This window comes from Zonotrichia leucophrys, chromosome 25 (genome assembly GCF_028769735.1).
Source record: "Zonotrichia leucophrys gambelii isolate GWCS_2022_RI chromosome 25, RI_Zleu_2.0, whole genome shotgun sequence".
Taxonomy (NCBI): Eukaryota; Metazoa; Chordata; class Aves; order Passeriformes; family Passerellidae; genus Zonotrichia; species Zonotrichia leucophrys.
The window spans coordinates 2,628,029-2,652,365 of NC_088194.1; the positions used below are offsets into that span (position 1 = coordinate 2,628,029).

At 60.0% G+C, this 24,337-nt stretch overlaps 2 protein-coding genes across 2 annotated transcripts; both read right to left on the reverse strand.

Annotated features, from left to right (window-relative positions):
* Nucleotides 1-1,334: 1,334 nt before the first annotated feature.
* On the reverse strand, nucleotides 1,335-16,425 carry LOC135457712 (V-type proton ATPase catalytic subunit A-like). The gene is made up of 14 exons (XM_064732428.1): nucleotides 16,010-16,425; nucleotides 15,181-15,309; nucleotides 13,767-13,981; nucleotides 12,863-13,000; nucleotides 11,728-11,879; nucleotides 10,229-10,391; nucleotides 9,754-9,862; nucleotides 8,705-8,827; nucleotides 7,975-8,089; nucleotides 7,328-7,391; nucleotides 6,148-6,351; nucleotides 3,960-4,054; nucleotides 2,494-2,665; nucleotides 1,335-1,448 (listed from the first exon to the last, which is right to left on the reverse strand). The coding sequence occupies exons 1-14, from the start codon at nucleotides 16,074-16,076 to the stop codon at nucleotides 1,356-1,358; spliced, it is 1,839 nt and encodes a 612-aa protein (XP_064588498.1). The 5' UTR covers nucleotides 16,077-16,425; the 3' UTR covers nucleotides 1,335-1,355.
* A 3,296-nt stretch (nucleotides 16,426-19,721) lies between these two features.
* On the reverse strand, nucleotides 19,722-24,321 carry PFDN2 (prefoldin subunit 2). Its single transcript, XM_064732650.1, has 4 exons — nucleotides 24,233-24,321; nucleotides 22,564-22,652; nucleotides 21,251-21,374; nucleotides 19,722-19,972 (listed from the first exon to the last, which is right to left on the reverse strand). Exons 1-4 carry the CDS (start codon nucleotides 24,293-24,295, stop codon nucleotides 19,799-19,801), a joined length of 450 nt encoding a protein of 149 aa, XP_064588720.1. The 5' UTR covers nucleotides 24,296-24,321; the 3' UTR covers nucleotides 19,722-19,798.
* Between the last annotated feature and the right edge of the window lie 16 nt (nucleotides 24,322-24,337).

Here is a 24,337-nt window from a genome sequence, read left to right on the forward strand (position 1 = left end):
CCAAAACCGCCCAGAACCCCCAAACCCCCCCTGAACCCCAAACCCCCCGAGCTCCCCCAAACCCACCGGGGGTCCCCAGGGCCGCCCCCAGCCCCAGGGGCAGCAGCAGCAGCTCCCACATGGCCCCGGGGGGACCCACGGGTGACACACGGGTGACACCGCCGGCCGCGGGGGGGACACGGGGGGGGTCACAGGGCCCGGCCCTGCCACGTGGCGGCCGCTCCTCCCCGCGGGCCGAGCGGGCTGGCCCCGATGTCCCCAAATGTCCCCAAATGGCCCCTGCGGGTGTCCCCACGCCAGCCCCGGCCAAGTGTTGGGGTCACCTCCTGTGTCACTGTCACCCCCGTGGCTCTGCCAGGGTGTCACTGTCACCAGCGTGTCCCCACAAAGTGTCCCCGTGTCCCTCTCAGGGTGTCCCTGCCACACCCATGTCCCTCCAAAATGTCCCCGTGTCCCCCCAAAGTGTCCCCGTGTCCCTCTCAGGGTGTCCCTGCCACACCCGTGTCCCCCCTAGGGTATTCTTGTCACCCCCATGTCCCCACAAAGTGTCCCCATGTCCCATCCAGGGTGTCCCTGCCACGCCCGTGTCCCCCCAAAGTGTCCCTGTGTCCCTGCCACGGTGTCCTTGTCACCCCCCTGTCCCCACAAAGTGTCCCCATATCCCATCCAGGGTGTCCCTGTCATGCCGAGTGTCCCCATGTCCCCCTCAGGGTGTTCCTGCCACACCCATGTCCATCCAAAATGTCCCCGTGTCCCCACAAAGTGTCCCTGTGTCCCTGCCAGGGTGTCACTGTCACTTCCATGTCCCTCCAAACTGTTCCTGTGTCCCCCTAAAGTGTCCCCATGTCCCATCCAGGCTGTCCCTGTCACGCCCGTGTCCCCCCAAAGTGTCCCCATGTCCCCCTAAAGTGTCCCCGTGTCCCATCCAGGCTGTTCCTGTCACCTCTGTGTCCCCCCCCAGGTGTGTCCCCATGTCCCCCCAGATGTCCCTGTCACCCTCTTGTCCCCCCCAGGGTGTCCCTGTCCCCCGCCAGAATGTCCCCATGTCCCCCAGGGTGTCCCTGTCACCCCAGGTGTGTCCCCATCCCCGATATCACACGGGGGCAGGGGGGTTTTGAACAACCCAACCCCCCCCCAAAACCCCCAAACCCCCCCCGGACCCCCCCATTGTCACCCCCGGTGTCCCCGTCCCCCCCCATTGTCACCCGCGGTGTCACCGGACGCTCCCGCCCTCCTCGGGAAAGCCACGCCTGGATCTCTCAAGTGCCACCGCTTTATTGTGGAGGGTGGGGGGACCCTGGGGACCCCCCAATCCCCATCCTGTGCCCCCCCCGTGCCCATCCTGTGCCCCCCCCTCAGTCCTGCAGGTTGCGGAACGCCGCCACCATCTCCTCCTGCAGCTGCGCGTAGCACGCCAGGATGCGCTGCTCGCCGTCCTTCACCGGGTCCTGGGGACACGGGGACACCGCGGGGACACGGGGGTGGCACCGTCAGAGCCACATTGGGGTGTCCCCAAACCCCCCCGGGTCACCCGCATTGAGATTCGTGTGGGACCCCCCCAAAAAAAATCTACCTGAGACCCCCGAATGGGGTCACACGGCCCTGTTGTGATGGTCACAAGGGACATGGGGACACCGGGGGACACTGGGGGGACACGGGGGTGGCACCGTCAGAATCCCCCCCCCCCGGGGCCACCCACATTGAGATTTGTGTGGGACCCCCCAAAAAATCCACCTGGGATTTATTGTGGGACCCCCAAATGGGGTCACAGCCCCTGTTGTGATGGTCACAAGGGACATGGGGACACCGGGGGACAATCTCTGCCCCCAAATCCCCCCTTAATCCTCCCATGGGACCCCCAAACTCCCCTTTAAAATCCCCCAGGACCCCCAAACTCCACTTAACTCCCTCTAGGACCCCTAAATTCCCCCTTTACCCTCCTGTGGGACCCCCAAACTCCCCCTAATCTTCTCCCAGGACCCCCAAACTCCCCCTTAGGACCCCCCATGGGGGTCTCTGCCCCCAAACCCCCCTTAACCCACTCCTAGGACCCCTGAAACCCCTTTAACCCTCCCATGGGACCCCCAAACTCCCCTTTAAAATCCCCCAGGACCCCCAAACTCCCCCTTTAACCTTCCCCAGGCCCCCCCAAATCCCCCCTTAACCCTCCCCCAGGACCCCCAAACTCCCCTTTAAAATCCCCCAGGACCCCCAAACTCCCCTTTAACCCTCCCATGGGACCCCCAAACCCCCTTTAAAATCCCCCAGGACCCCCAAACCCCCCTTAACCCTCCCATGGGACCCCCAAACTCCCCTTTAAAATTCCCCAGGACCCCCAAACCCCCTTTAAAATCCCCCAGGACCCCCCAATCCCCCCTTAACCTCCCCCAGGACCCCCAAACTCCCCTTTAAAATCCCCCAGGACCCCCCAAATCCCCCCTTAACCCTCCCGCGGGACCCCCAGACCCCCTTGAACCCCCCCAAACCCCTCACCTGGAACTTCATGGCGCTCAGGCGGTACAGGATGTCGCCGAGCCCCTCGCGGATGGTGGCCCAGGTGACGCGCTGCTCCTCGGGCCCCGCGCCCTCCACCGCCCCCCGCGCCAGGTCGTAGAAGGTGACGAGGTTCTGCAGCATGCCCACGGTCTTGTAGAACGGGCAGAACCTGGGAGGGGGGCACGATGGGGGGGTTTGGGGGAGTTTGGGGGTGTTTGGGGGCAGTTTGAGGGGTTTGGGGGGAGTTTGAGAGGATTTGGGGGCGGTTTGGGGGGTCAGAATTGGGTTGGGGGTCTCAGGGTGCAGCGTGGCCACGGTCTTGTAGAACGGGCAGAACCTGGGGGGGTCACGATGGGGGGGTTTGGGGGGTCAGAGAGGGAATTTGGGGGGGTTTGAGAGGATTTGGGGGTGGTTTGAGGGGTCAGAATTGGGTTGGGGGTGTCAGGGTTCAGCATCACCATGGTCTTGTAGAAGGGGCAGAACCTGGGGGGGGCTCAGATGGGGGGTTTGGGGGATCAGAGAGGGAACTTGGGGGTGTTGGGGGGAGTTTGAGAGGATTTGGGGCGGTTTGAGGGGTCAGAATTGGGTTGGGGGTCTCAGGGTGCAGCATGCCCACGGTCTTGTAGAGCAGGCAGAACCTGGGGGGCTCAGAATGGGGGATTTGGGGGGTCAGAGAGGGAATTTGGGGGGTTTGGGGGGAGTTTGGGGGTGTTTGGGGGCGGTTTGAGGGGTCAGAATTGGGTTGGGGGTCTCAGGGTTCAGCATCACCATGGTCTTGTAGAGCAAGCAGAACCTGGGAGGGGGTCAGATGGGGGGGATTTGGGGGTGTTTTGGGGGGTTTGAGGGAGTTTGGGGTGTCAGGGAGGGAATTTGGGGGCGGTTTGGGGGGTCAGAATTGGGTTGGGGTCTCAGGGTGCAGCGTGCCCACGGCTTTGTAGAGCAGGCAGAACGTGGGAGGGGGTCAGAATGGGGGGTTTGGGGGGGTCAGGGAGGGAATTTGGGGGATTTTGGGGGAGTTTGAGGGGTCAGGAGTGAATTTGGGGGTTCAGCATCATCACGGCCTTGTAGAAGGGGCAGAACCTGGGGGGGTCCAGGGTGGATATTTGGAGGTGTCAGGGGGGTTTGGGGGGGATCAGGGTTGGGGTCCGGGTTCAGCATTCTCAGTTTTGCAGCACGGGAGGGACCTGGATGGGCTTTGGTGGGGGGGTCTCGGGGGGTCCTGGGTGTGACCTGGGGGGGTCCTGGGGGGATCAGGGTTGGGGATCCCGTGGGGGTCAGGGCTGGGGGGTCCCAGTACCGGTCATAGGCCGAGTGGGATCAGGGTTAGGGTCAGGGTTGGGGGTCCCGGGGGGGTCAGGGCTGGGGGGTCCCAGTACCGGTCATAGGCCGAGTGGGATCAGGGTTAGGGTCAGGGTTGGGGGTCCCAGGGGGTTCAGGGTTGGGGGTCCCGGGGGTCCCGGTACCGGTCGTAGGCCGAGTATCCGTTCTGCTGCAGGAAATCGTCCTTGAGCAGTTTGGCCACCTCCAGTGTCACTTTGTCACCCTCGGCCAGCGACGCCTGCGGGGACAGCGCGGTCCTGGCACTGCCCAGGGGGCTCCTGAGCCCACAGAGCCCGGCCCGGAGCCCAAATCCCATAAAACCCATCAATCCCATTGATCCCATAGATCCCATTGATCCCACAAATCCCAAAAAACCCATTGATCCCATTGATCCCATTGATCCCATTGATCCCACAAATCCCAAAAAACCCATCGATCCCATAGATCACATCAGTCCAACAGATCCCATCAGTCCCATCAACGCCATTGATCCCATAGATCTCATTGATCCCACAAATCCCAAAAAAAAACATCAATCCCATTGATCCCACAAATCCCAAAAAAACCATCAATCCCATTGATCCCATTGATCGCACAAATCCCATAAAACCTTTCGATCCCATAGATCCCATAGATCCTACAAATCCCATAAAACCCATCCATCCCATTGATCCCAAAAAACCCCATCGATCCCATTGATCCCATTGATCCCACAAATCGCAAAAAACCCATCGATCCCATTGATCCCATCTGTCCCATCGATCCCATTGATCCCACAAATCCCAAAAAACCCATTGATCCCACAAATCCCAAAAACCCCATAGATCCCATTGATCCCACAAATCCCAAAAAACCCATCGATCCCATTGATCCCATTGATCCCATTGATCCCACAAATCCCAAAAAACCCATCAATCCCATTGATCCCACAAATCCCATTGATCCCACAAATCCCAAAAAACCCATCGATCCCATAGATCCCATCCATCCCATCGACCCCATTGATCTCACTGATCCCATCAATCCCATTGATCCCACAAATCCCACAAACCCCATCGATCCCATAGATCCCATCCGTCCCATCAACGCCATTGATCCCACAGATCTCGTTCATCCCACAGATCCCATCGATCCCATCAGTCTCACCAATCCCATAAATCCCAGACCTTCCCCACGAGCTGCACCATCTCGGCCAGCTCCTCCTCCTCCTGTAGGATCCCATATCCCATATCCCATATCCTGTACCCCATATCCCACACCCCATATCCCACATCCCACACCCCATATCTCACATCCCAGACCCCATAAACCCCACAAATCCCCCAATCCCACCTTCCCCACGAGCTGCACGATCTCGGCCAGCTCCTCCTCCTCCTGCAGGGTCCCATATCCTGTACCCCATATCTCACATCCCAGACCCCACATCCCACATTTGATATCTCACATCCCAGACCTCATAAACCCCCCAAACCCCACAAATCCCCTAAAAGCCCTTTCCCCATGAGCTGCATGATCTCGGCCAGCTCCTCCTCCTCCTGCAGGGTCCCATATCCTGTATACCCCAAACTCCACAGACCGCACATTCCAGACCCCAGATCTCACATTCTACACCCCATATCTCACATCCCACACCCGATATCCCATACCCCATATCTCACATCCCAGACCCCATAAACCCCACAAATCCCCCAATCCCACCTTCCCCACGACCTGCATGATCTCAGCGAGCCACTCTCCTCCTGCAGGGTCCCATATCCCATATCCCAGACCCTGACCACACATCCCAGACCCCATAAACCCCCAAACCCCCACAGACCCCATAAATCCCAGACCTTCCCCATGAACTTCACGATCTTGGCCAGCTCCTCCTCCTCCTGCAGGGTCCCAGACCCCACATCCCACACCCCATATCTCACATCCTAGACCCCATAAACCCCACAAATCCCCCAATCCCACCTTCCCCACGAGCTGCACGATCTCAGCCAGCCCCTCCTCCTCCTGTCGGATCCCCTATCCCACATCCCACACCCCATATCCCACATCCCACACCCATATCCCACCCCCCATATCTCACATCCCACACCCCATATCTCACATCCACACCCCATAAGCCCCCCAAACCCCACAAATCCCAATCCCAGACCTTCCCCACGAGCTGCACGATCTCGGCCAACTCCTCCTCCTCCTGTCGGATCCCATATCCCATATTCCAGACCCCATATCCCACATCCCACACCCATATCCCACCCACCATATCTCACATCCCACACCCCATATCTCCAATCCCAGACCCCATAAACCCCCCAACACCTCCAAATCCCAATCCCAGACCTTCCCCACGAGCTGCACGATCTCGGCCAGCTCCTCCTCCTCCTGCAGGATGCGCCGGGCGCGGTCTCTCAGCGCGGGCAGCTCGGGGTGGGCGCGCTCGTAGTGCGGCTCGAGGGCGCGCAGGTACCGCGAGTACGAGATCAGCCAGTTCACCGACGGGAAGTGCTTGCGCTGCGCCAGCTTCTTGTCCAGCCCCCAGAACACCTGCGGTGTCACCCAGTGTCACCCAGTGTCACCCCTGGGTCAGGAATGTCACCCCCGTGTCACCCATCCTGTCCCCAAGCTTCTTATCCCCATGGAACACCTGCCAGTGTCACCCCCGTGTGTCACCCAGCATCTCCCTGTGTGTCCCTGTGCTTCTTGTCCAGCTCCAAGAACATCTGGGAGTGTCACCTAGTGTCACCCCTGGGTCACCCCTGGGTCAGGAATGTCACCCCCGGTGTCACCCAAGCTTCTTATCCCCATGGAATACCCAGTAATGTCACCCCAGTGTCACCCCTGTTTCACCCAGCATCTCTTGTCCAGCTCCAAGAACACCCAATAGTGTCACCTGGTGTCATTGAGGGTCACCCAGTGTCACCCAGTGTCACCTCATGTCACCCGTTCTGTCCCCGAGCTTCTTATCCCCATGGAATACCCGGCAGTGTCACCGCTGTGCCACCCGTGTGTCACCCAGTGTCTCTTGTCCAGCCCCCAGAACACCTGGCAGTGTCACCCAGTGTCACCCCTGGGTCAGGAATGTCACCCCCGTGTCACCCATCCTGTCCCCAAGCTTCTTATCCCCATGGAATACCCAGTAATGTCACCCCAGTGTCACCCGTGTGTCACCCAGTGTCTCTTGTCCAGCCCCCAGAACACCTGGCAGTGTCACCCAGTGTCACCCAGGCTGTCCCCAAGTTTCTGGTCCAGCCCCCGAGCACCTGTGACACCAGGAATGTCACCGTGTCCTCATCCAGGGGTCACTGTCACCATGTTCCTGTCCCTGTGCCCCTGTCCCCTCCCAGGGTGTCCCTGTCCCTTCCATGACCCCCCTAGAGTGTCCCTGTCCCCTCCAGCCTCTCCCTGTCCCCTCCAGGTCTCTCCCACCCTGTCCCCTCCTCCAGTGTCCCTGTCCCACTCACGCCCCCCCACTGTCCCCAGTGTCCCCTATGTGTCCCCACTGTCCCCAGTGTCCCCTCACCTGCACGATGCCCAGCGTGGCCGAGGTGACAGGATCTGAGAAGTCCCCTCCGGGAGGGGACACCCTGTGGGGGGGATGGGGGATCGGGGTGAGCTGGGAGGGTCCCCTGTCCTTGTCCCCTCCCTGTCCCCACCCTGGGGACACAGGGACACACACGGGGACACACACGGGGACATGGGGACATTCATGAGGACACGGGGACAGGGCACAGGGGACACTCATGCAGACATGGCGACACACGGACATGGGGAAACTCGGGGACACGGGGACACAGGGACAGGGTACACAGGGATATGGGGACACTCAGGGTGACAGGGGACAGAGGGACACAGGGACACAGGGACAGGGGGACACTCAGGTGGACACGGGGATATGGGGACAGGGCAACACAGAGACACAGGGACAGGGGGACAAGGGGACAGGTGACAATCACGGGGACACTCAGGGGTTAATGGGGACACTCTTGGGGACACAGGAACAGGGGACACTCAGGGGGACGAGGTGACACAGGGACGTGGTGACACTCAGTGGGACGGGGGACAGGTGACACTCACAGGGGACACGGGGACATGGGAACACAGGGACACTCACAGGGACACTCGGGGGGACATGGGGACATGAGGACACGGGGACATGGGGACACTCACGCGCCGACGATGCTGACGCTGCCCTCGCGCTCGGGGCTCCCCAGGCACCGCGCCCGCCCCGCGCGCTCATAGAACGAGGCCAGGCGGGCACCGAGGTACGCGGGGTACCCGCTGTCTGTGGGGACACGGCTGTCACTGCCCTGTCACCTCCTGTCACTGCCCTGTCACTGCCCTGTCACCCCCAGTACCCGCTGTCTGTGGGGACACGGCTGTCACTGCCCTGTCACCTCCCTGTCACTTCCTGTCACTGCCCTGTCACCTCACTGTCACCCCCAGTGCCCGCTGTCTGTGGGGACACGGCTGTCACCTCACTGTCACTGCCCTGTCACCCTCCTGTCACCCCCCAGTACCCGCTGTCTGTGGGGACAGAACTGTCACCACCTTGTCACCTCCCAGTCACCCCGGGGTTTTTGGGGTCTCCCCCACTCCCCCCTCGTGTTTTGGGGTCTCCCTCCCCATGTTTTGGGGTCTCCCCTGTGCCCACCCCACAGTTTTTGGGGTCTCCCCAGCCCAGTTTTTGGGGTCTCCCTCCCCATGTTTTGGGGTCTTCCCACCCCTTGTTTTTGGGGTCTCCCCCATGCCCATCCCACAGTTTTTGGGGTCTCCTCCCGGTGTTTTGGGGTCTCTCCCACCCCAGGTTTTTGGGGTCTCTCCCCGCAGCCACCCCGCAGTTTTTGGGGTCTCCCCTCCGTGTTTTGGGGTCTCCCCAGCCCAGTTTTTGGGGTCTCACCCGCGGGCATCTCCGCCAGGCGCCCCGAGATCTCCCTGAGCGCCTCGGCCCAGCGCGAGGTGGAGTCGGCCAGGAGGCAGCTGTGCAGCCCCATGTCCCGGAAATACTCGGCCAGCGTGATCCCTGACACGCGTGTGACACGGGTGTCACACGTGTGTCACACCTGTCACACCCCCAGGGACAGCGTGATCCCTGACACGAGTGTGTCACACACCTGTCACACCCGTGTCACTCACCACACACACACACACCCAGGGGCAGTGTGATTCCTGACGTGTCACACGTGTGTCACACGCCAGGACAGTACCACTGGGACAGGCAATGCACACCTGTCACACCCCAGGACAGATGACCTGTCCACCGTGCCACATGTCACACACATCACACACCCATCACACCCCCAGGGACTGCCCCAGCCGTGTCACATGCCTGTGTCCCTGTCACACACACATGTCCCTGTCACCCCATGTCACACACACCTCTGTGTCACACACCTGTGTCCCTGTCACACACACGTGTCCCTGTCTCCTGTGTCCCTGTCACACACACATGTCCCCATGCCCCTGTCACACACATGTCTTGCTGTCCCCCGTGTCCCTGTCACACACACACGTGTCCCTGTCCCTCCTTGTCCCCCGTGTCCCTGTCACACACACACGTGTCCCTGTCACCCCATGTCACACACACCTCTGTGTCACACACCTGTGTCCCTGTCACACACACGTCCCCATGCCCCTGTCACACACATGTGGTGCTGTCCCCCGTGTCCTTGTCACACACACACACACGTGTCCCTGTCCCTCCTTGTCACACACCATGTCCCTGTCACACACACATGGTACTGTCCCCCATGTCCCTGTCACACACACACGTGTCCCTGCTCCCACACTCCTGTCCCCTTGTCCCCTGTGTCCCCATGTCCCTGTCACACACTCATCACTCTGTCACACACACATGTGTCCTTGTCCCCCCGTGTCCTCCCATGTCCCCGTCACACACACGTGTCCCTGTGCTCCCCGCAGTGTCCCCAATGTCCCCAATGTCCCCACCGGTGTAGATGGAGGCCTCCCGGGCAGCCACGGGCATGTTGGACGTGTTGGCCACGAGCGTCGTGCGCTTCATGATGGACTCAGAGCGGCCACCGACCTCCATGGTCAGCTGGGGACAGCAGTGTCACATTGTCACCGCCTGTGTCACCATGGGACAGCCCGGCCACCTCAATGTCCCCCCGTGTCCCGGTGCCACCCAAGTCCCTGTGTCACCTCGGGGAAATCTCTGAGGACTCTCCGTGAACATCCGTGTCACTGCCACCCTCCTGCCACCCCGATGTCCCCACGTCCCGGTGCCACCCCGATGTCCCGGATGTCCCAATGTCCCCCCGGCTCTCCCGGTGTCCTTGGGCTGTCCCAATGTCCTGGCTGTCCCGATGTCCCCCGGCTGTCCCGGTGTCCCCGGGCTGTCCCGATGTCCCCGGGCTGTCCCGATGTCCCCCGGCTGTCGCGGTGTCCGGTGCGGCGCTGTCACCTCGGGGAAGTCCCGCAGCACCTCGGACATTTCGTTGCCGCGCTCCCCGCAGCCCACATAGACGATGACATCGCTGTTGGAGTACTTGGACAGCGACTGCGAGATCACCGTCTTCCCGCAGCCGAACGCGCCCGGGATGGCCGTGGTGCCGCCCTGCACGCACCTGGTGACAAGGTGACATGGGATGGCGGTGGTGGCACTGCGGTGACACCTTGTGCCTGTCCCCATGGCAGTCCCCAGGCCTGTCCCTGCGCCAGCCCCGTCCTGTCGCTGTTTCCCGCCCCATCTCTGTCCCCAAATCCAACTCTCCCTGTCCCCATCCCTGTCCCCATCCCTGTCCCCAAATCCATCTCTGCCTCTCCATATCACTGTCCCCATCCTTGTCCCCAAATCCAACTCTCCCTGTCCCCATAGCCATCTCTGCTGTCCCCATCCTTGTCCCCATTCCTGTCTCCAAATTCATCTCGCCCTGTCCCCATCCCTGTCCCCAAATCTATCTCTGCCTCTCCGTATCACTGTCCCCATCCTTGTCCCCAAATCCAACTCTCCTTGTCCCCATCCCTGTCCTCAAATCCATTTCTGCCTGTCCCCATCACTGTCCCCATCACTGTCCCCAAATCCATCTCTCCCTGTCCCCATCCCTGTCCCCACCACTGTCCCCAAATCCAGCTCTGCCTGTCCCCATCCCTGTCCCCATCACTGTCCCCAAATCCAGCTCTGCCTGTCCCTATCACTGTCTGCATTTCTGTCCCCAAATCCATCTGTCCCTTTCCCCATCCCTGTCCCCAAATCCATCGCTGCCTGTCCCCATCTGTGTCTCCAAATTCATCTCTGCCTGTCCCTATCCCTGTCCCCAAATCCAACTTTCTCTGTCCCTAAATCCATCTCGCCCTGTCCCCTTTCCTGTCCTCAACTTCATCTTTCCCTGCCCCCAATCCCATCCCTGTCCCTGTCCTTGTCCCTATCCCTGTCCCAATCCCGCTCTCTACAGGAACAGTGCAACCTCCCAGTCCCAATCCTGATCCCAATCCTGATCACCAGTCCCAATCCCGATCCTGTTCCCTACAGGAACAGTGCACCTTCCCAATCCCAATCCCAATCCCAATCCCAATCCCAATCCCCATCCCAATCCCGATCCCCAGTCCCAATCCTGATCCCAGTCCCAATCCCGATCCCGTTCCCTACAGGAACAGTGCACCTTCCCAATCCCCATCCCAATCCCAATCCCAATCCCCATCCCCAATCCCCATCCCAATCCCGATCCCCAGTCCCGATTCCAATCCCAGTCCCAATCCCGATCCCGTTCCCTACAGGAACAGCGCACCTTCCCAATCCCAATCCCAATCCCCATCCCAATCCCCATCCCAATCCCGATCCCAGTCACGATCCCATTCCCGATCCCATTCCCAATCCCATTCCCAATCCCCATCCCGTTCCGTACAGGAACAGTGCACCTTCCCATTCCCAATCCCCATCCCGTTCCCGGTCCCGTTCCGTACGGGAAGAGCGCGTCCAGGACCCTCTGGCCGGTCAGCAGGGGGTGATTGGCCGGGAGCTTCTCGGCCACGGGCCGGACCTGCCGGACCGGCCACACCTGGATCATGGAGAGCGGCTCACGGACCCCCTGGAACTCCAGCTCCAGCACCACGTCCTGCGGGATCGGCGGGGATCAAACCGGGATCGGCGGGATCAGCCCAGGATCGGCGGGATCAGCCCGGGATCAAACCGGGATCAACCCGGGATCAGCCCAGGATCAACCCGGGATCAAACCTGGATCAGCTCGGGACACCCTGCCCGGCCCCCACCCCGCCTATCCCGATCCCTGTGATCCCGGCCCCGCTCCTGCTAATCCCGATCCCAATCCCAATGACCTCGACCCTTGCTCCCCCTGATCCCAATCCTGATCCCAAACCTAATCCCGCTGATCCCAATGATTCTGATCCTGCTGATCCCCATCCCGCTGATTCCGATCCTGATCCCACTGATCCCGACCCCGATCCTGCTGATCCCAATAATCCCGACCCCGATCCCGCTGATTCCGATCCCAATCCTGCTGATCCCAACCCCGCTCTGGCTAATCCAAATAATCCTTATCTGATCCCGGTCCCAATCCCGCTAATCTCAACCGCGATCCGCTGATGCCGCTGGTCCCAATGATCCCGAGCTCGATCCCAATGATCCTGACCCCGCTCCTGCTGATCCCAATGATCCTGATCCCGATTCCAAGCCCGATCCCGTTGATCCCAACAATCCCAATCCTGATCCCGCCGATTCCGATCCCAATCCCGCTGATCCCAATGATCCCAATCCTGCTGATCGCAATTATCCCGATCCTGATCCCAATTCTGCTGATCCCGACCCCGTTCCCACTGATCCAAATGATCCCGCTCCCGATTCCAACCCCAATCCCAATCCCGCTAATTCCGACTGATCCCGATCCCGCTCCCACTGATCCCAATGATCCCAATCCTGCTGATCGCAATTATCCTGATCCTGATCCCAATCCTGCTGATCCCGATCCCGCTCCCGATTCCAACCCCAATCCCGATCCCGCTAATTCCGATTGATCCCGATCCCGCTCCCGCTGATCCCAATGATCCCGACCGCAGTCCCGCCGGTCCCGGTGCCGCTCACCGTCACTCGGTAGTGCCCGGGGGGCGCGATGTAGGTGACGGTGCCGCGGCTGCGGGGCGGGACCATCAGCCGGTGCTGCAGCAGCGAGTTCTCCGCCACCGAGCCGTAAATGTCCCCTCCCGTCACGTGGCTCCCGACCTGGCGACACCGCGGCGACACCGTCAGAGACCCCCGGGGGGCTCCGCGCCCCCCGCCCCGGCTGCCGGGACAACGGCGGTGATCGTGTCCCGCCGTGTCGTGTGTCCCTCCTGTCCCCCGTGTCCCCATGTCCTTGTCACCTTCGTGTCCTCGTGTCCCTACATCCTCAGTGTCTCTGTGTCCCCAATGTCCCTGTGACCCCCGTGTCCCGATGTCCCTGTGTCCCCGTGTCCCCACAACCCCGTGTCTCTGTGTCCCCCGATGTCCCCATGTCCCTGTGTCCCCAATGTCCCCATGTCCTCTGTGTCCCCCGATGTCCCCATGGCTCTGTGACCCCCGTGTCCCCCATGTCCCTGTGTCCCCAATGTCCCCGCATCCCCCCATTCCTGTGTCCTCTCTGTCACTGTGTCCCCACCCCGGTTTTGGGGTCCCCTCCTCGGCAAGGGTGACAGGGAGGGGACAGGGAAGGACAGAAGGAGGTGACAATGGAGGATGATATCTCTTGGCAGGGACAGGACAGGACTGGGGAGAGACAAAAGGGGACAGAGGGGTTGAGGGGGACAGGGCAGGGAGGGGACAGAGGGGATGGCAGGACAGGACGGGGAGGGGACAAGGAGGGGACAAGAACGGGATGGCAGGACAGGACGGGGAGGGGACAAGAAGGGGACAGGGAGGGGACAGCGAGCCCGGGAAGCCAGATGGGGAAGGGGGGACAGGACAGGGATGGGACAAAGGGACAGGAAGGTGACAAGGAGGGGTCACGCACCCGGAGGTTCTTGCTGGGGACAAAGTCCCAGTCCAGGTGTCGCGGCAGCGCGGGGACATTGGTGCCCCGCGGGATGTAGATGCTGCGCGTGGCCTCGGCGATGTCGCGCAGCGGCCGCTGGATGCCGTCGAAGATGGAGCCCAGGATGCCCGGGCCCAGCTCCACCGAGAGCGGCGTCCCCGTGCGCCGAACCGGGTCCCCGACCTGCACCCCCGCTGCGGCCGCTCAGGAATGGCACCGCCAGGGACACGGCGGGACAGCGGGGACACGGGGATAGCAGGGACCGAGGGGACAGCGGGACGGGATGGGCTGGCTGGGACAACGGGGACACGGGGATAGCAGGGGCAGCGAGGGGACAGCGGGGACACGGGGATAGCAGGGACCGAGGGGACAGCGGGGACACGGGAATAGCAGGGACAGCGAGGGGACAGCGGGACGGGATGGGCTGGCTGGGACAATGGGGACACGGGGACTGCGGGGACACGACGGGGACAGCGGGGACACGGGAACCGGGCGGGACAATGGGGACACGAGAACCAGGGGGAACACGGGGACAGCAGGGACAGGGAGGACACGGGGAAGCCGAGGGGGACAGTGGGGACATGCGGACTGCGAGGGGGACACGGGGATAGCAGGGACCGAGGGGACAGCGGGACGGGATGGGCTGGCTGGGACAATGGGGACACGGGGACAGCGGGGACACGAGGGGGGCAGTGGGGACACGGGGACCGGGGGGACAGCGGGGACTGTGGGGACTGCAGGAACAGCGGGGACACGAGAACCAGGGGGGACACGGGGACAGCAGGGACAGGGAGGACACGGGGAGGCCGAGGGGGACAGTGGGGACATGCGGACTGCGAGGGGGACACGGGGACCGGGGGGGGATAGCGGGGACAGGGGGACAGCAGGGACCGAGGGGACAGCGGGACGGGATGGGCTGGCTGGGACAATGGGGACACGGGGACTGCGGGGACACGAGGGGGCAGTGGGGACACGGGGACCGGGGGGACAACGGGGACTGCGAGGGGACATGGGGACCAGGCGGGACAACAGGGACACGAGAACCGGGGGGGGGGGACATGGGGACCGCGGGGACACGGGGGGGGACAGCGGGGACAAGGGAACCGGGCGGGACAACGGGGACATGGGGGGACAGCAGGACGGGACGGGCTGAGGGGGACACGGCGGGGACAAGGAGAGGACAGGGCGGGACAGGTGACAGGGAAGGACACAGGGAGGGGACAGGGCAGGGCAGAAGGGAGGGACAAGGGAGGGGACAGAACAGGCTGGGACAGGACAGAAACTCAGGGGAACAAGGGAGGGGACAGCAAAGGACGGCGGGGACAGGGCGGGGCGGTCGGAGGGACAGAGGGCTGGCGGGGAGGGGACATTGGGGACACTGGGGACAGGATACAGGTCTCCTCGTACACCTGCAGCGTGGCCATGTCCCCCTCGAGCCGGATGATCTCCCCCACGAGCTCCGCGTGTCCCACCCGCACCAGCTCGTACATGGCCGCGCCCGCCATGCGCGTGGCTGTCACCACTGCGGGGACACTCTGCTGTCACCTCGGCCCGGGGCCACCACCGCACAGGGGACCCCCGTGTCCCCCATCCCTGTCCCCTCCCCTGTGCGTGGCTGTCACCACTGCGGGGACACGCTGCTGGCACCCCGACTCCCGGGCCACCACCTCCTGCCACCCCCCCTTGTCACCGGTGTCACCACCTCACCCGGGACATCCCTGTCCCCATCCCTGTCCCCTCCCCACCACCACCTCCGGGTACTTTCCCACATTGTCCCCTCTCCTGTCCCCATTTTAGTGCCACAAACGCCACCGGCTCCCGATCCCTGGTTGTCCCCGTCCCCAGGGTGTCCCCACGATGTCCCCTCCTTGTTCCCAACCCCGTCCCCTCCCCATTGTCCCCTCCCCAAATGCTCCCTCTCATTGTCCCCTCTCCTGTCCCTCTGTCCCCATTGTCCCCCCCATTGTCCCCTCTCCTGTCCCTCTGTCCCCATTGTCCCCCTCTGTCCCCATTGTCCCCTCCTCAGGTGCTCCCCACCTTTGTCCCCTCTCCTGTCCCTCTGTCCCCCCCCACTGTCCCCGCCTGCATTGTCCCCCCTCTTGTCCTTCTGTCCCCATTTCCCCCCCCCCCATTGTCCCCTCTCTTGTCCCCAATTTAGCGCCACAAACGCCACCGTGTCCCCATCCCCGGCTGTCCCCAAGCTGTCGCCGTTGTCACCGTACCGGGCCCGGACACGCCATGCACGGCCCCCACCAGGCTCTCGCGCTCCTCCTGCCGTGTCCCCTCCATGCTGTCCCCGTGTCCCCTCCCCGCCGCGCTGCCACCGCCGTTAAATGGCCCCGGGCGCCGGCGACAACCGGACAGGGCCGTGTCCCCACCCCCGGGGACAGCGCGGGGACATTGGGGTGACAGCGGCTGGCTCCGGTGACAGGGCCAGCGCGGGTGTGGCACTGTGTGCAGTCAACAGCCGAGTCCCGCTGCTCCGGGTGACACCGGGTGACACCGGCACGGCCCGGCTCGGGGTGACGGGGACACGGTGTGGGTGTCCTTGTCACCTCCCTGCCGCGTCCTTGTCACCACTTTCTCTTTGTCACCCCCGCGGCTGTGTCACCCCCTTCCTTTTGTCACCCTCATGGCCTTGTCACCCCCTTTCTCTTTGTCATCCCCATGTCCTTCTCACCCCCATGGCCTTGTCACCCTATGGCCTTGTCACCTCCCTGTTGTGTCCCTGTCACCCCTGTCACCCCCATGTCCTTGTCACCCCCATGGCCTTGTCACCTCCCTGCCGTGTCCTTGTCACCCCCTTTCTCTGTCACCCCCATGTCCTTGTCACCCTCATGGCCTTGTCACCTCCTTGCCATGTCCTTGTCACCCCCTTTCTCTTTGTCACCCCCATGGCCTTGTCACCTCCTTGCTGTGTCCCTGTCACCCCTCTTTGTCACCCCCACATTCTTGTCACCCCCTTCCTTTTGTCACCCTCATGGCCTTGTCACCCCCGCGGCTGTGTCACCCCCATGGCCTTGTCACCTCCTTGCTGTGTCCTTGTCACCCCCATGGCTGTGTCACCCCCTTCCTTTTGTCACCCCCATGGCCTTGTCACCTCCCTGCCATGTCCTTGTCACCCCCTTCCTTTTGTCACCCCCATGGCCTTGTCACCTCCCTGTTGTGTCCCTGTCACCCCTTTCTCTGTCACCCCCATGGCCTTGTCACCCCCTTTCTCTTTGTCACCCCCATGGCCTTGTCACCCCCATGGCCTTGTCACCTCCCTGCCATGTCCTTGTCACCCCCTTCCTTTTGTCACCCCCATGGCCTTGTCACCTCCTTGCTGCGTCCCTGTCACCCCTCTTTGTCACCCCCACATTCTTGTCACCCCCTTCCTTTTGTCACCCCCATGGCCTTGTCACCTCCCTGCCATGGCCTTGTCACCCCTCTTTGTCACCCCCACATTCTTGTCACCCCCTTCGTCACCCTCATGGCCTTGTCACCCCCGCGGCTGTGTCACCCCCATGGCCTTGTCACCTCCTTGCTGTGTCCCTGTCACCCCTCTTTGTCACCCCCACGGCTGTGTCACCCCCTTCCTTTTGTCACCCCCATGGCCTTGTCACCTCCCTGCCATGTCCTTGTCACCCCCTTTCTCTTTGTCACCCCCATGGCCTTGTCACCCCCTTGTCTCTGTCACCCCCCATGTCCTTGTCACCTCCTTGCTGTGTCCCTGTCACCCCTCTTTGTCACCCCCATGTCCTTGTCACCCCCATGGCCTTGTCACCCCCTTCTCTTTGTCACCCCCATGGCCTTGTCACCTCCCTGCCATGGCCTTGTCACCCCTCTTTGTCACCCCCACATTCTTGTCACCCCTTCTCTTTGTCACCCCCATGGCCTTGTCACCTCCCTGTTGTGTCCCTGTCACCCCTTTCTCTTTGTCACCCCCTTGTCTCTGTCACCTCCTTGCTGTGTCCTTGTCACCCCCACGGCCTTGTCACCTCCTTCCCTTTGTCACTCCCCCCCATGTCATTGTCACCCCATTCTCTTTGTCACCTCCCTGTGTCCTCTGCCACACCCCCACCTTGTCACCAGCAAAATGTTGGGGTCCCCCTTGGCACCCCTCTAATTTTGGGGTCACATCCCCATTTTTGGGGTCCCCTTTTTCCCCTTTTGGAGTCCCTTTTTTCCCCATTTTGAGGTTCCAGTTCCTGTTTTCGGGATCCCCTTTTTCCCCCATTTTTAGGATCCTCTTTTCCCCCATTTTTAGGGTCCCTTCCCCCATTTTTGGGGTCTCTTTTTTCCCCATTTTTAGGATCCCACCCCCATTTTTGGGATCTGTTTTCCCCCATTTTCAGGGTCCCCTTCCTCCATTTCTTGGGTCCCTTTTTTCCCCATTCTGAGGTTCCACTTCCCATTTTCGGGATCCCCTTTTTTCCCATTTTTAGGGTCCTTTTTTCCCCCATTTTTGGGGTCTTTTTTCCCCATTTTTAGGATCCCACCCCCATTTTTGGGATCCGGTTTCCCCCATTTTTAGAGTCCCACCCCCCATTTTTAGGATCCCACCCCCCATTTTTAGGGTCCCTTTTTCCCCCATTTTTAGGGTCCCACTCTCATTTTGGGATCTGTTTTCCCCCATTTTGGGGTCCCTTTCCCCCATTTTCAGGGTTCCTTTTTCCTTCATTTTTGGGGTCTCTTTTTTCCCCATTTTTAGGATCCCACCCCCATTTTTGGGATCCGTTTTCCCCCATTTTTAGGATTCCACCCCCCATTTTTAGGGTCCCACCCCCCATTTTTAGGGTCCCACCCCCCATTTTTGGGCTTCCCTTTTTTCCCCCATTTTGGGGTCTCATCCCCATCTTTGGGATCCCTTTCCCCCCATTTTTGGGGTCCCTTTTTTCCCCATTTTTGGGGTCTCTTTTTTCCCCATTTTTAGGATCCCACCCCCATTTTGGGTCCCTTTCCCCCATTTTCAGGGTCCCTTTTTCCCCCATTTTTGGGGTCTCTTTTTTCCCCATTTTTAGGATCCAACCCTCATTTTTGGGATCCATTTTCCTCCATTTTCAGGGTCCCTTTCCCCCATTTTTAGGGTCCCACCCCCCATTTTTAGAGTCCCTTTCCCCCATTTTTGGGGTCCCTTTTCCCCATTTTGAGATTCCACTTCCCATTTTTGGGATCCCCTTTTTTCCCCATTTTTAGGATCCCACCCCTCATTTTTAGGGTCCCTTTATCCCCCAATTTTTGGGGTGTCTTTTCTCCCCATTTTTAGGGTCCCATCCTCATTTTTGGGATCCATTTTCTCCCATTTTGGGGTCCTTTTCCCCCATTTTTGGGGTCTCTTTTTTCCCCATTTTTAGGGTCCCTTTTCCCCCATTTTTGGGATCCCTTTTTCCCCATCGAGGTTCCACTTCCCATTTTCGGGATCCCTTTTTTCCCATTTTTAGGGTCCTTTTTTCCCCATTTTTGGGGTCTTTTTTCCCCATTTTAGGATCCCACCCCCATTTTTGGGATCCGTTTTCCCCCATTTTAGAGTCCCACCCCCCATTTTTAGGGTCCCACCCCCCATTTTTAGGGTCCCTTTTTTCCCCATTTTTAGGATCCCACCCCCATTTTTAGGGTCCCTTTTTCCCCCATTTTTGGGGTCCCTTTCCCCCATTTTTAGGGTCCCACCCCCCATTTTTAGGGTCTCTTTTTTCCCCATTTTTAGGATCCCACCTCCATTTTTGGGATCCGTTTTCCACCATTTTGGGATCCGTTTTCCCCCATTTAGGGTCCCTTTCCCCCCAATTTTGGGGTCCCTTTTCCCCCCATTTTTGGGGTCTTTTTTTCCCCCATTTTTAGGGTCCCACCCCCCATTTTTAGGCTCCCCCTTTCCCCCTCCCCATTTAGGGTTCTCCCCTTCCCCCCTCCCCTCACCCCAAACCCTTTTTCCCCCACAAAACCCAAACCCGGCCATTGTCCCAAACTCCCGTTTATTCCCCAAACCCCCCCAAAAAACGGCCCCAAATCCCTCTGGGTATTTTTGGGGGGGGTCAGGACACCAAGACCCCCCCGGGTCCCCCCTTGTTGCCCTCGGGGCCGTCCCTGGGGGCGGATTTGGGGTCGTCCTCCCCCACCAGGCGAATGTTGTGGCGTTCCCGAAATTCCGAGAGCTCCCGGCCCTTGGCCTGCAGCTGCTGAGCCAGGGCCTCGATCAGCTTGGAGATCTGGGGGGAAAAACCGGGAAAATGGGAAATTTGGGAATTGGGGAAATGGGGGAAAAGAGAGAGATTTGGTTAGAGTGGAGATCTGGGGGGAAAAAGGGGGAAAATGGGAAATTTGGGAATTGGGGAAATGGGGGAAAAGAGAGAATCAATCAGCTTGGAGATTTGGGGGGAAAATGGGGAAAATGGGAAATTTGGGAATTGGGGAAATGGGGGAAAAGAGAGAGAAACAATCAGCTTGGAGATTTGGGGGAAAAACCCAGGAAAAATGGGGAAAATAATGGGAAAAATGGGAAAAGAGAGAGACTTGGTTAGAGTGGAGATCTGGGGGGAAAAAGGGGAAAATGGGAAATTTGGGAATATGGGAAATGGGGGAAAAGAGAGAGACATGGGGGGAAAATGGGGAAAATTTGGGAATATGGGAAATGGGGGAAATGGGGGAAAAGAGAGAGACGTGGTTGGGTTGGAAATGTGGGAGAATGAAGGAAAAAAGGGGGAAAAAAGTCCAGAGAGATTTTTTTGGGGTGATCCCAATGGATTTTTTGGGTTCCCCATTGGACATTTATGGGGTCCCAGAGGATTTGGGATTATCCCAGTAGATTTTTATAGGATTCCATTGGATTTGGGGCTCTCCAATTGGGTTTTCACTCTATAGGATTTTTATAGGATCCCATTAGATTTGGGGATACCCTGTTGGGTTTTTATGGGATCCCAGTGGGTTTGGGGCCATCCCAATGGATTTTTATGGGATCCCAGCAGGTTTAGGGCCATCCCAATGGATTTTTATGAGATTCCCAATGGATTTTTATGGGATCCCAGTGGGTTTGGGGCCATCCCAATGGGTTTTTATGGGATCCCAGCTATCCCAATGGATTTTTATGGGATCCCAGGAGATTTAGGGCCATCCCAATGGGTTTTTATGGGATCCCAGCAGGTTTAGAGCTCTCCCAATGGATTTTTATAGGATCCCAGTGGGTTTGGGGCCATCCCAATGGACTTTTATGGGATCCCAGTGGGTTTAGGGCCATCTGAGTGGGTTTTTACAGGATCCCAGAAGGATTTTGGGGGTCATCCCAGTGAGTTTTTATGGGATCCCAGTGGGATTTGGGTTTCTCCAGTGGGTTTTGGGGTACGCTGTTGGGTTTTTATGGGATCCCAGCAGGTTTGGGGCCATCCCAATGGGTTTTTATGGGATCCCAGCTATCCCAATGGATTTTTATGGGATCCCAGCTATCCCAATGGGTTTTTATGGGATCCCAGGGAGGTTTTGGGGTCACAGACCTGCTCCCTGTTGCTCTCCAGGGCTGGCAGCACCTCCTTGACCGTTCTCTCCACCAGCACCCCCCCGACCATGCGGAAACATTTCCGGGTGGGATCCACCTCGCGTAGGGTCTCGATCACCAGCCTGTCCCAAATACACCCCAAATATACCCCAAATGCACCCTGATCCACCCCAAATATATCCCAAATGCACCCTGATCCACCCCAAACACACCACGAATCCCCACCCCAAATCTCTGTCCCAAATCCCCATCTGAAATCCTAATCCCAAATGCCTGTCCTAAATAGAATACCCCAAATCTCCACCCCAAATCCACCCCAATCCCAACCCCAAAATCCACCCCAAATCCTCAATTTCCATCCTCAAATCCCGACCCCAAATCCCCCCAATGCCAACCCCAAACCCCCCAAACTCAATCCCTAACCCTCACCCCAAACCCCCAATCCCAACCCCAAACTCCCCAACCCTAAACCCCTCAAACCCCTGACCCCAAATCCCCCAATCTGAACCCCAAAGCCCCCAAACAAATACACCCCAAATATATCCCAAATGCACCCTGATCCACCCCAAACACACCACGAATCCCCACCCCAAATCTCTGTCCCAAATCCCCATCTGAAATCCCCCCCCAATCCCGATCCCAAATGCCTGTCCTAAATAAAATACCCCAAATCTCCACCCCAAATCTACCCCAATCCCAACCCCAAAATCCACCCCAAATCCCCAATTTCCATCCTCAAATCCCGACCCCAAACCCCCCAATCTCAATCCCTAATCCTCACCCCAAACCCCCAACAACAAACCCCCAATCCCAAACCCCCAAATCCCAACCCCAAAGCCCCCAACCTCCAATCCCACCCCTAAATCCCTCAAACCCCCAATCCCGACCCCAAAGCCCCCAATCCTTACCCCGAACCCCCGATCCCAATCCCGACCCCAAACCTCTCAAATCTTGATCCCAAACCCCCAATCCCGACCCCAAACCCCCAATGCCGACCCCAAACCCCCCAATCTCGACCCCAAACCCCCCAATCCTGATCCCAAACCCCCCAATCCTGACCCCAAAGCCCCCAATCCCGACCCCAAACCCCACAATCTTGATCCCAAACCCCCCAATCTCGACCCCAAACCCCCAATGCCGACCCCAAACCCCCAATGCCGACCCCAAACCCCCCAATCCCGACCCCAAACCCCCCAATCCCGACCCCAAAGCCCCAATCCCGACCCCAAATCCCCAATGCCGACCCCAAAGCCCCAATCCCGACCCCAAACCCCCCAATCCCGACCCCAAAGCCCCCAGCCCCACACCCACGTGTGCTCGTTGAGCTCCAGCTCCAGCTCTGCTGCCTTGGAGGCCAAACCCCGCTGGTCCTGCCGCAGGCGGTTAAAGCGGGACACCACCTGCGCCAAACTGGGATCACTGGGACGGACTGGGAGGGCTGGGATGGGAACTGGAACAAACTGGGAGCCACTGGAATGGACTGGGAGCCACTGGGATGAGCTGGGAATGGACTGGGAGCCACTGGGAGGGGCTGGGATGGGAACTGGGAGCCACTGGGATGGGAACTGGGGTAACTGGGAGCCACTGGGATGGGCTGGGATGGGAACTGGGGTAACTGGGAGAGACTGGGATGGACTGGGATGGGAACTGGGTTAACTGGGAGCCACTGGGATGGACTGGGATGGGAACTGGGTTAACTGGGAGGCACTGGGATGGACTGGGATGGGAACTGGGGTAACTGGGAGACACTGGGATGGACTGGGATGGGAACTGGAACAAACTGGGAGCCACTGGGATGGACTGGAGGGGGAACTGGGTGCCACTGGAATGGACTGGGAATGGACTGGGAACCACTGGGATGAGCTGGGAATGGACTGGGAGGGGCTGGGATGGGAACTGGGGTAACTGGGAGACACTGGGATGGACTGGGAGCCACTGGGAGGGCTGGGGGGGGCTGGGAATGTGAACTGAAGTAACTGGGAGCCACTGGGATGGACTGGGAAGGCAACTGGGGTAACTGGGAGACACTGGGATGGACTGGGGGGGCTGGGAATGGACTGGGAGCCACTGGGAGGAACTGGGATGTGAACTGGGTTAACTGGGAGTCACTGGAATGGGCTGGGATGGACTGGGACGGGCTAGAATGGGACTGGGATGGACTGGGAGCAGTCTGGGAATGGTCTGGGAGGGACTGGAAGGGAACTGGGTTAACTGGGAGCCACTGGGACAGACTGGGAGGGGCTGGGAGAGGCTGCCATGGGACTGGGAGGGCACTGGGATCAACTGGGAGCAAACTGGGATCAGCCCAGGAATGGTGTGGAGTAAACTGGGATAGGGATAACCAAGATTGGGGATAAACTGGGATGGACTGGGATAAACCAGGCTAAACTGGGCTAAACTGGGAATGGGATTGCATTGGGATTGGCAAACTGGGAAGGGGATTGGACTGGGATCAACTGGGATTGGAAAGCTCAGAATGGGATGGATTGGGGTAAACTGGGACTGGATTGGGGTAAACCGGGGTAAACTGGGGTAAACTGGGATAAACTGGGATTGGGAACCCCCTGGGATGAGGGGGAACCCCCCAACCCCACAGCAGCGGCCCCCCCTCATTCCCCAACCCCAGCCCCCCCTTATCAGAGACCCCTCCCCATTATCAAGGTCTCATCCTTGTTATCAAAGACCCCTCCTCATTATCAGAGACCCCTCCTCACTATCAGGGTCTCCTGCTTGTTTTCAGGGACCCCTCCCCACATTCTCCACCTTCCCCTCACGCCCAAGGCCCCCCCCTCCATTTCCCCATCCCATTATCAGGGTCTCCTCCTTGTTATCAAGGACCCCTCCCCATTTTCAGGAACCCCTCTCCGTTATCAGGGAGACGCCCCCCCCTCATCCCCACCTTCCCCTCACGCCAGGCCCAACCCCCCTCCGCTCCTCACATCTCCCGGGGACCCCTCCCCATCTCCCGTTTCTCCCAGACCTGCTCAGCGCTCAGCCCCTTCCCCGCCGGGGCCGCCCCTCGCCCCTTCCCCGGCTCCGCCATCTTGTCCCGCTCGGCTCCGCTCCTTCCGTTCCCGCCTCACTC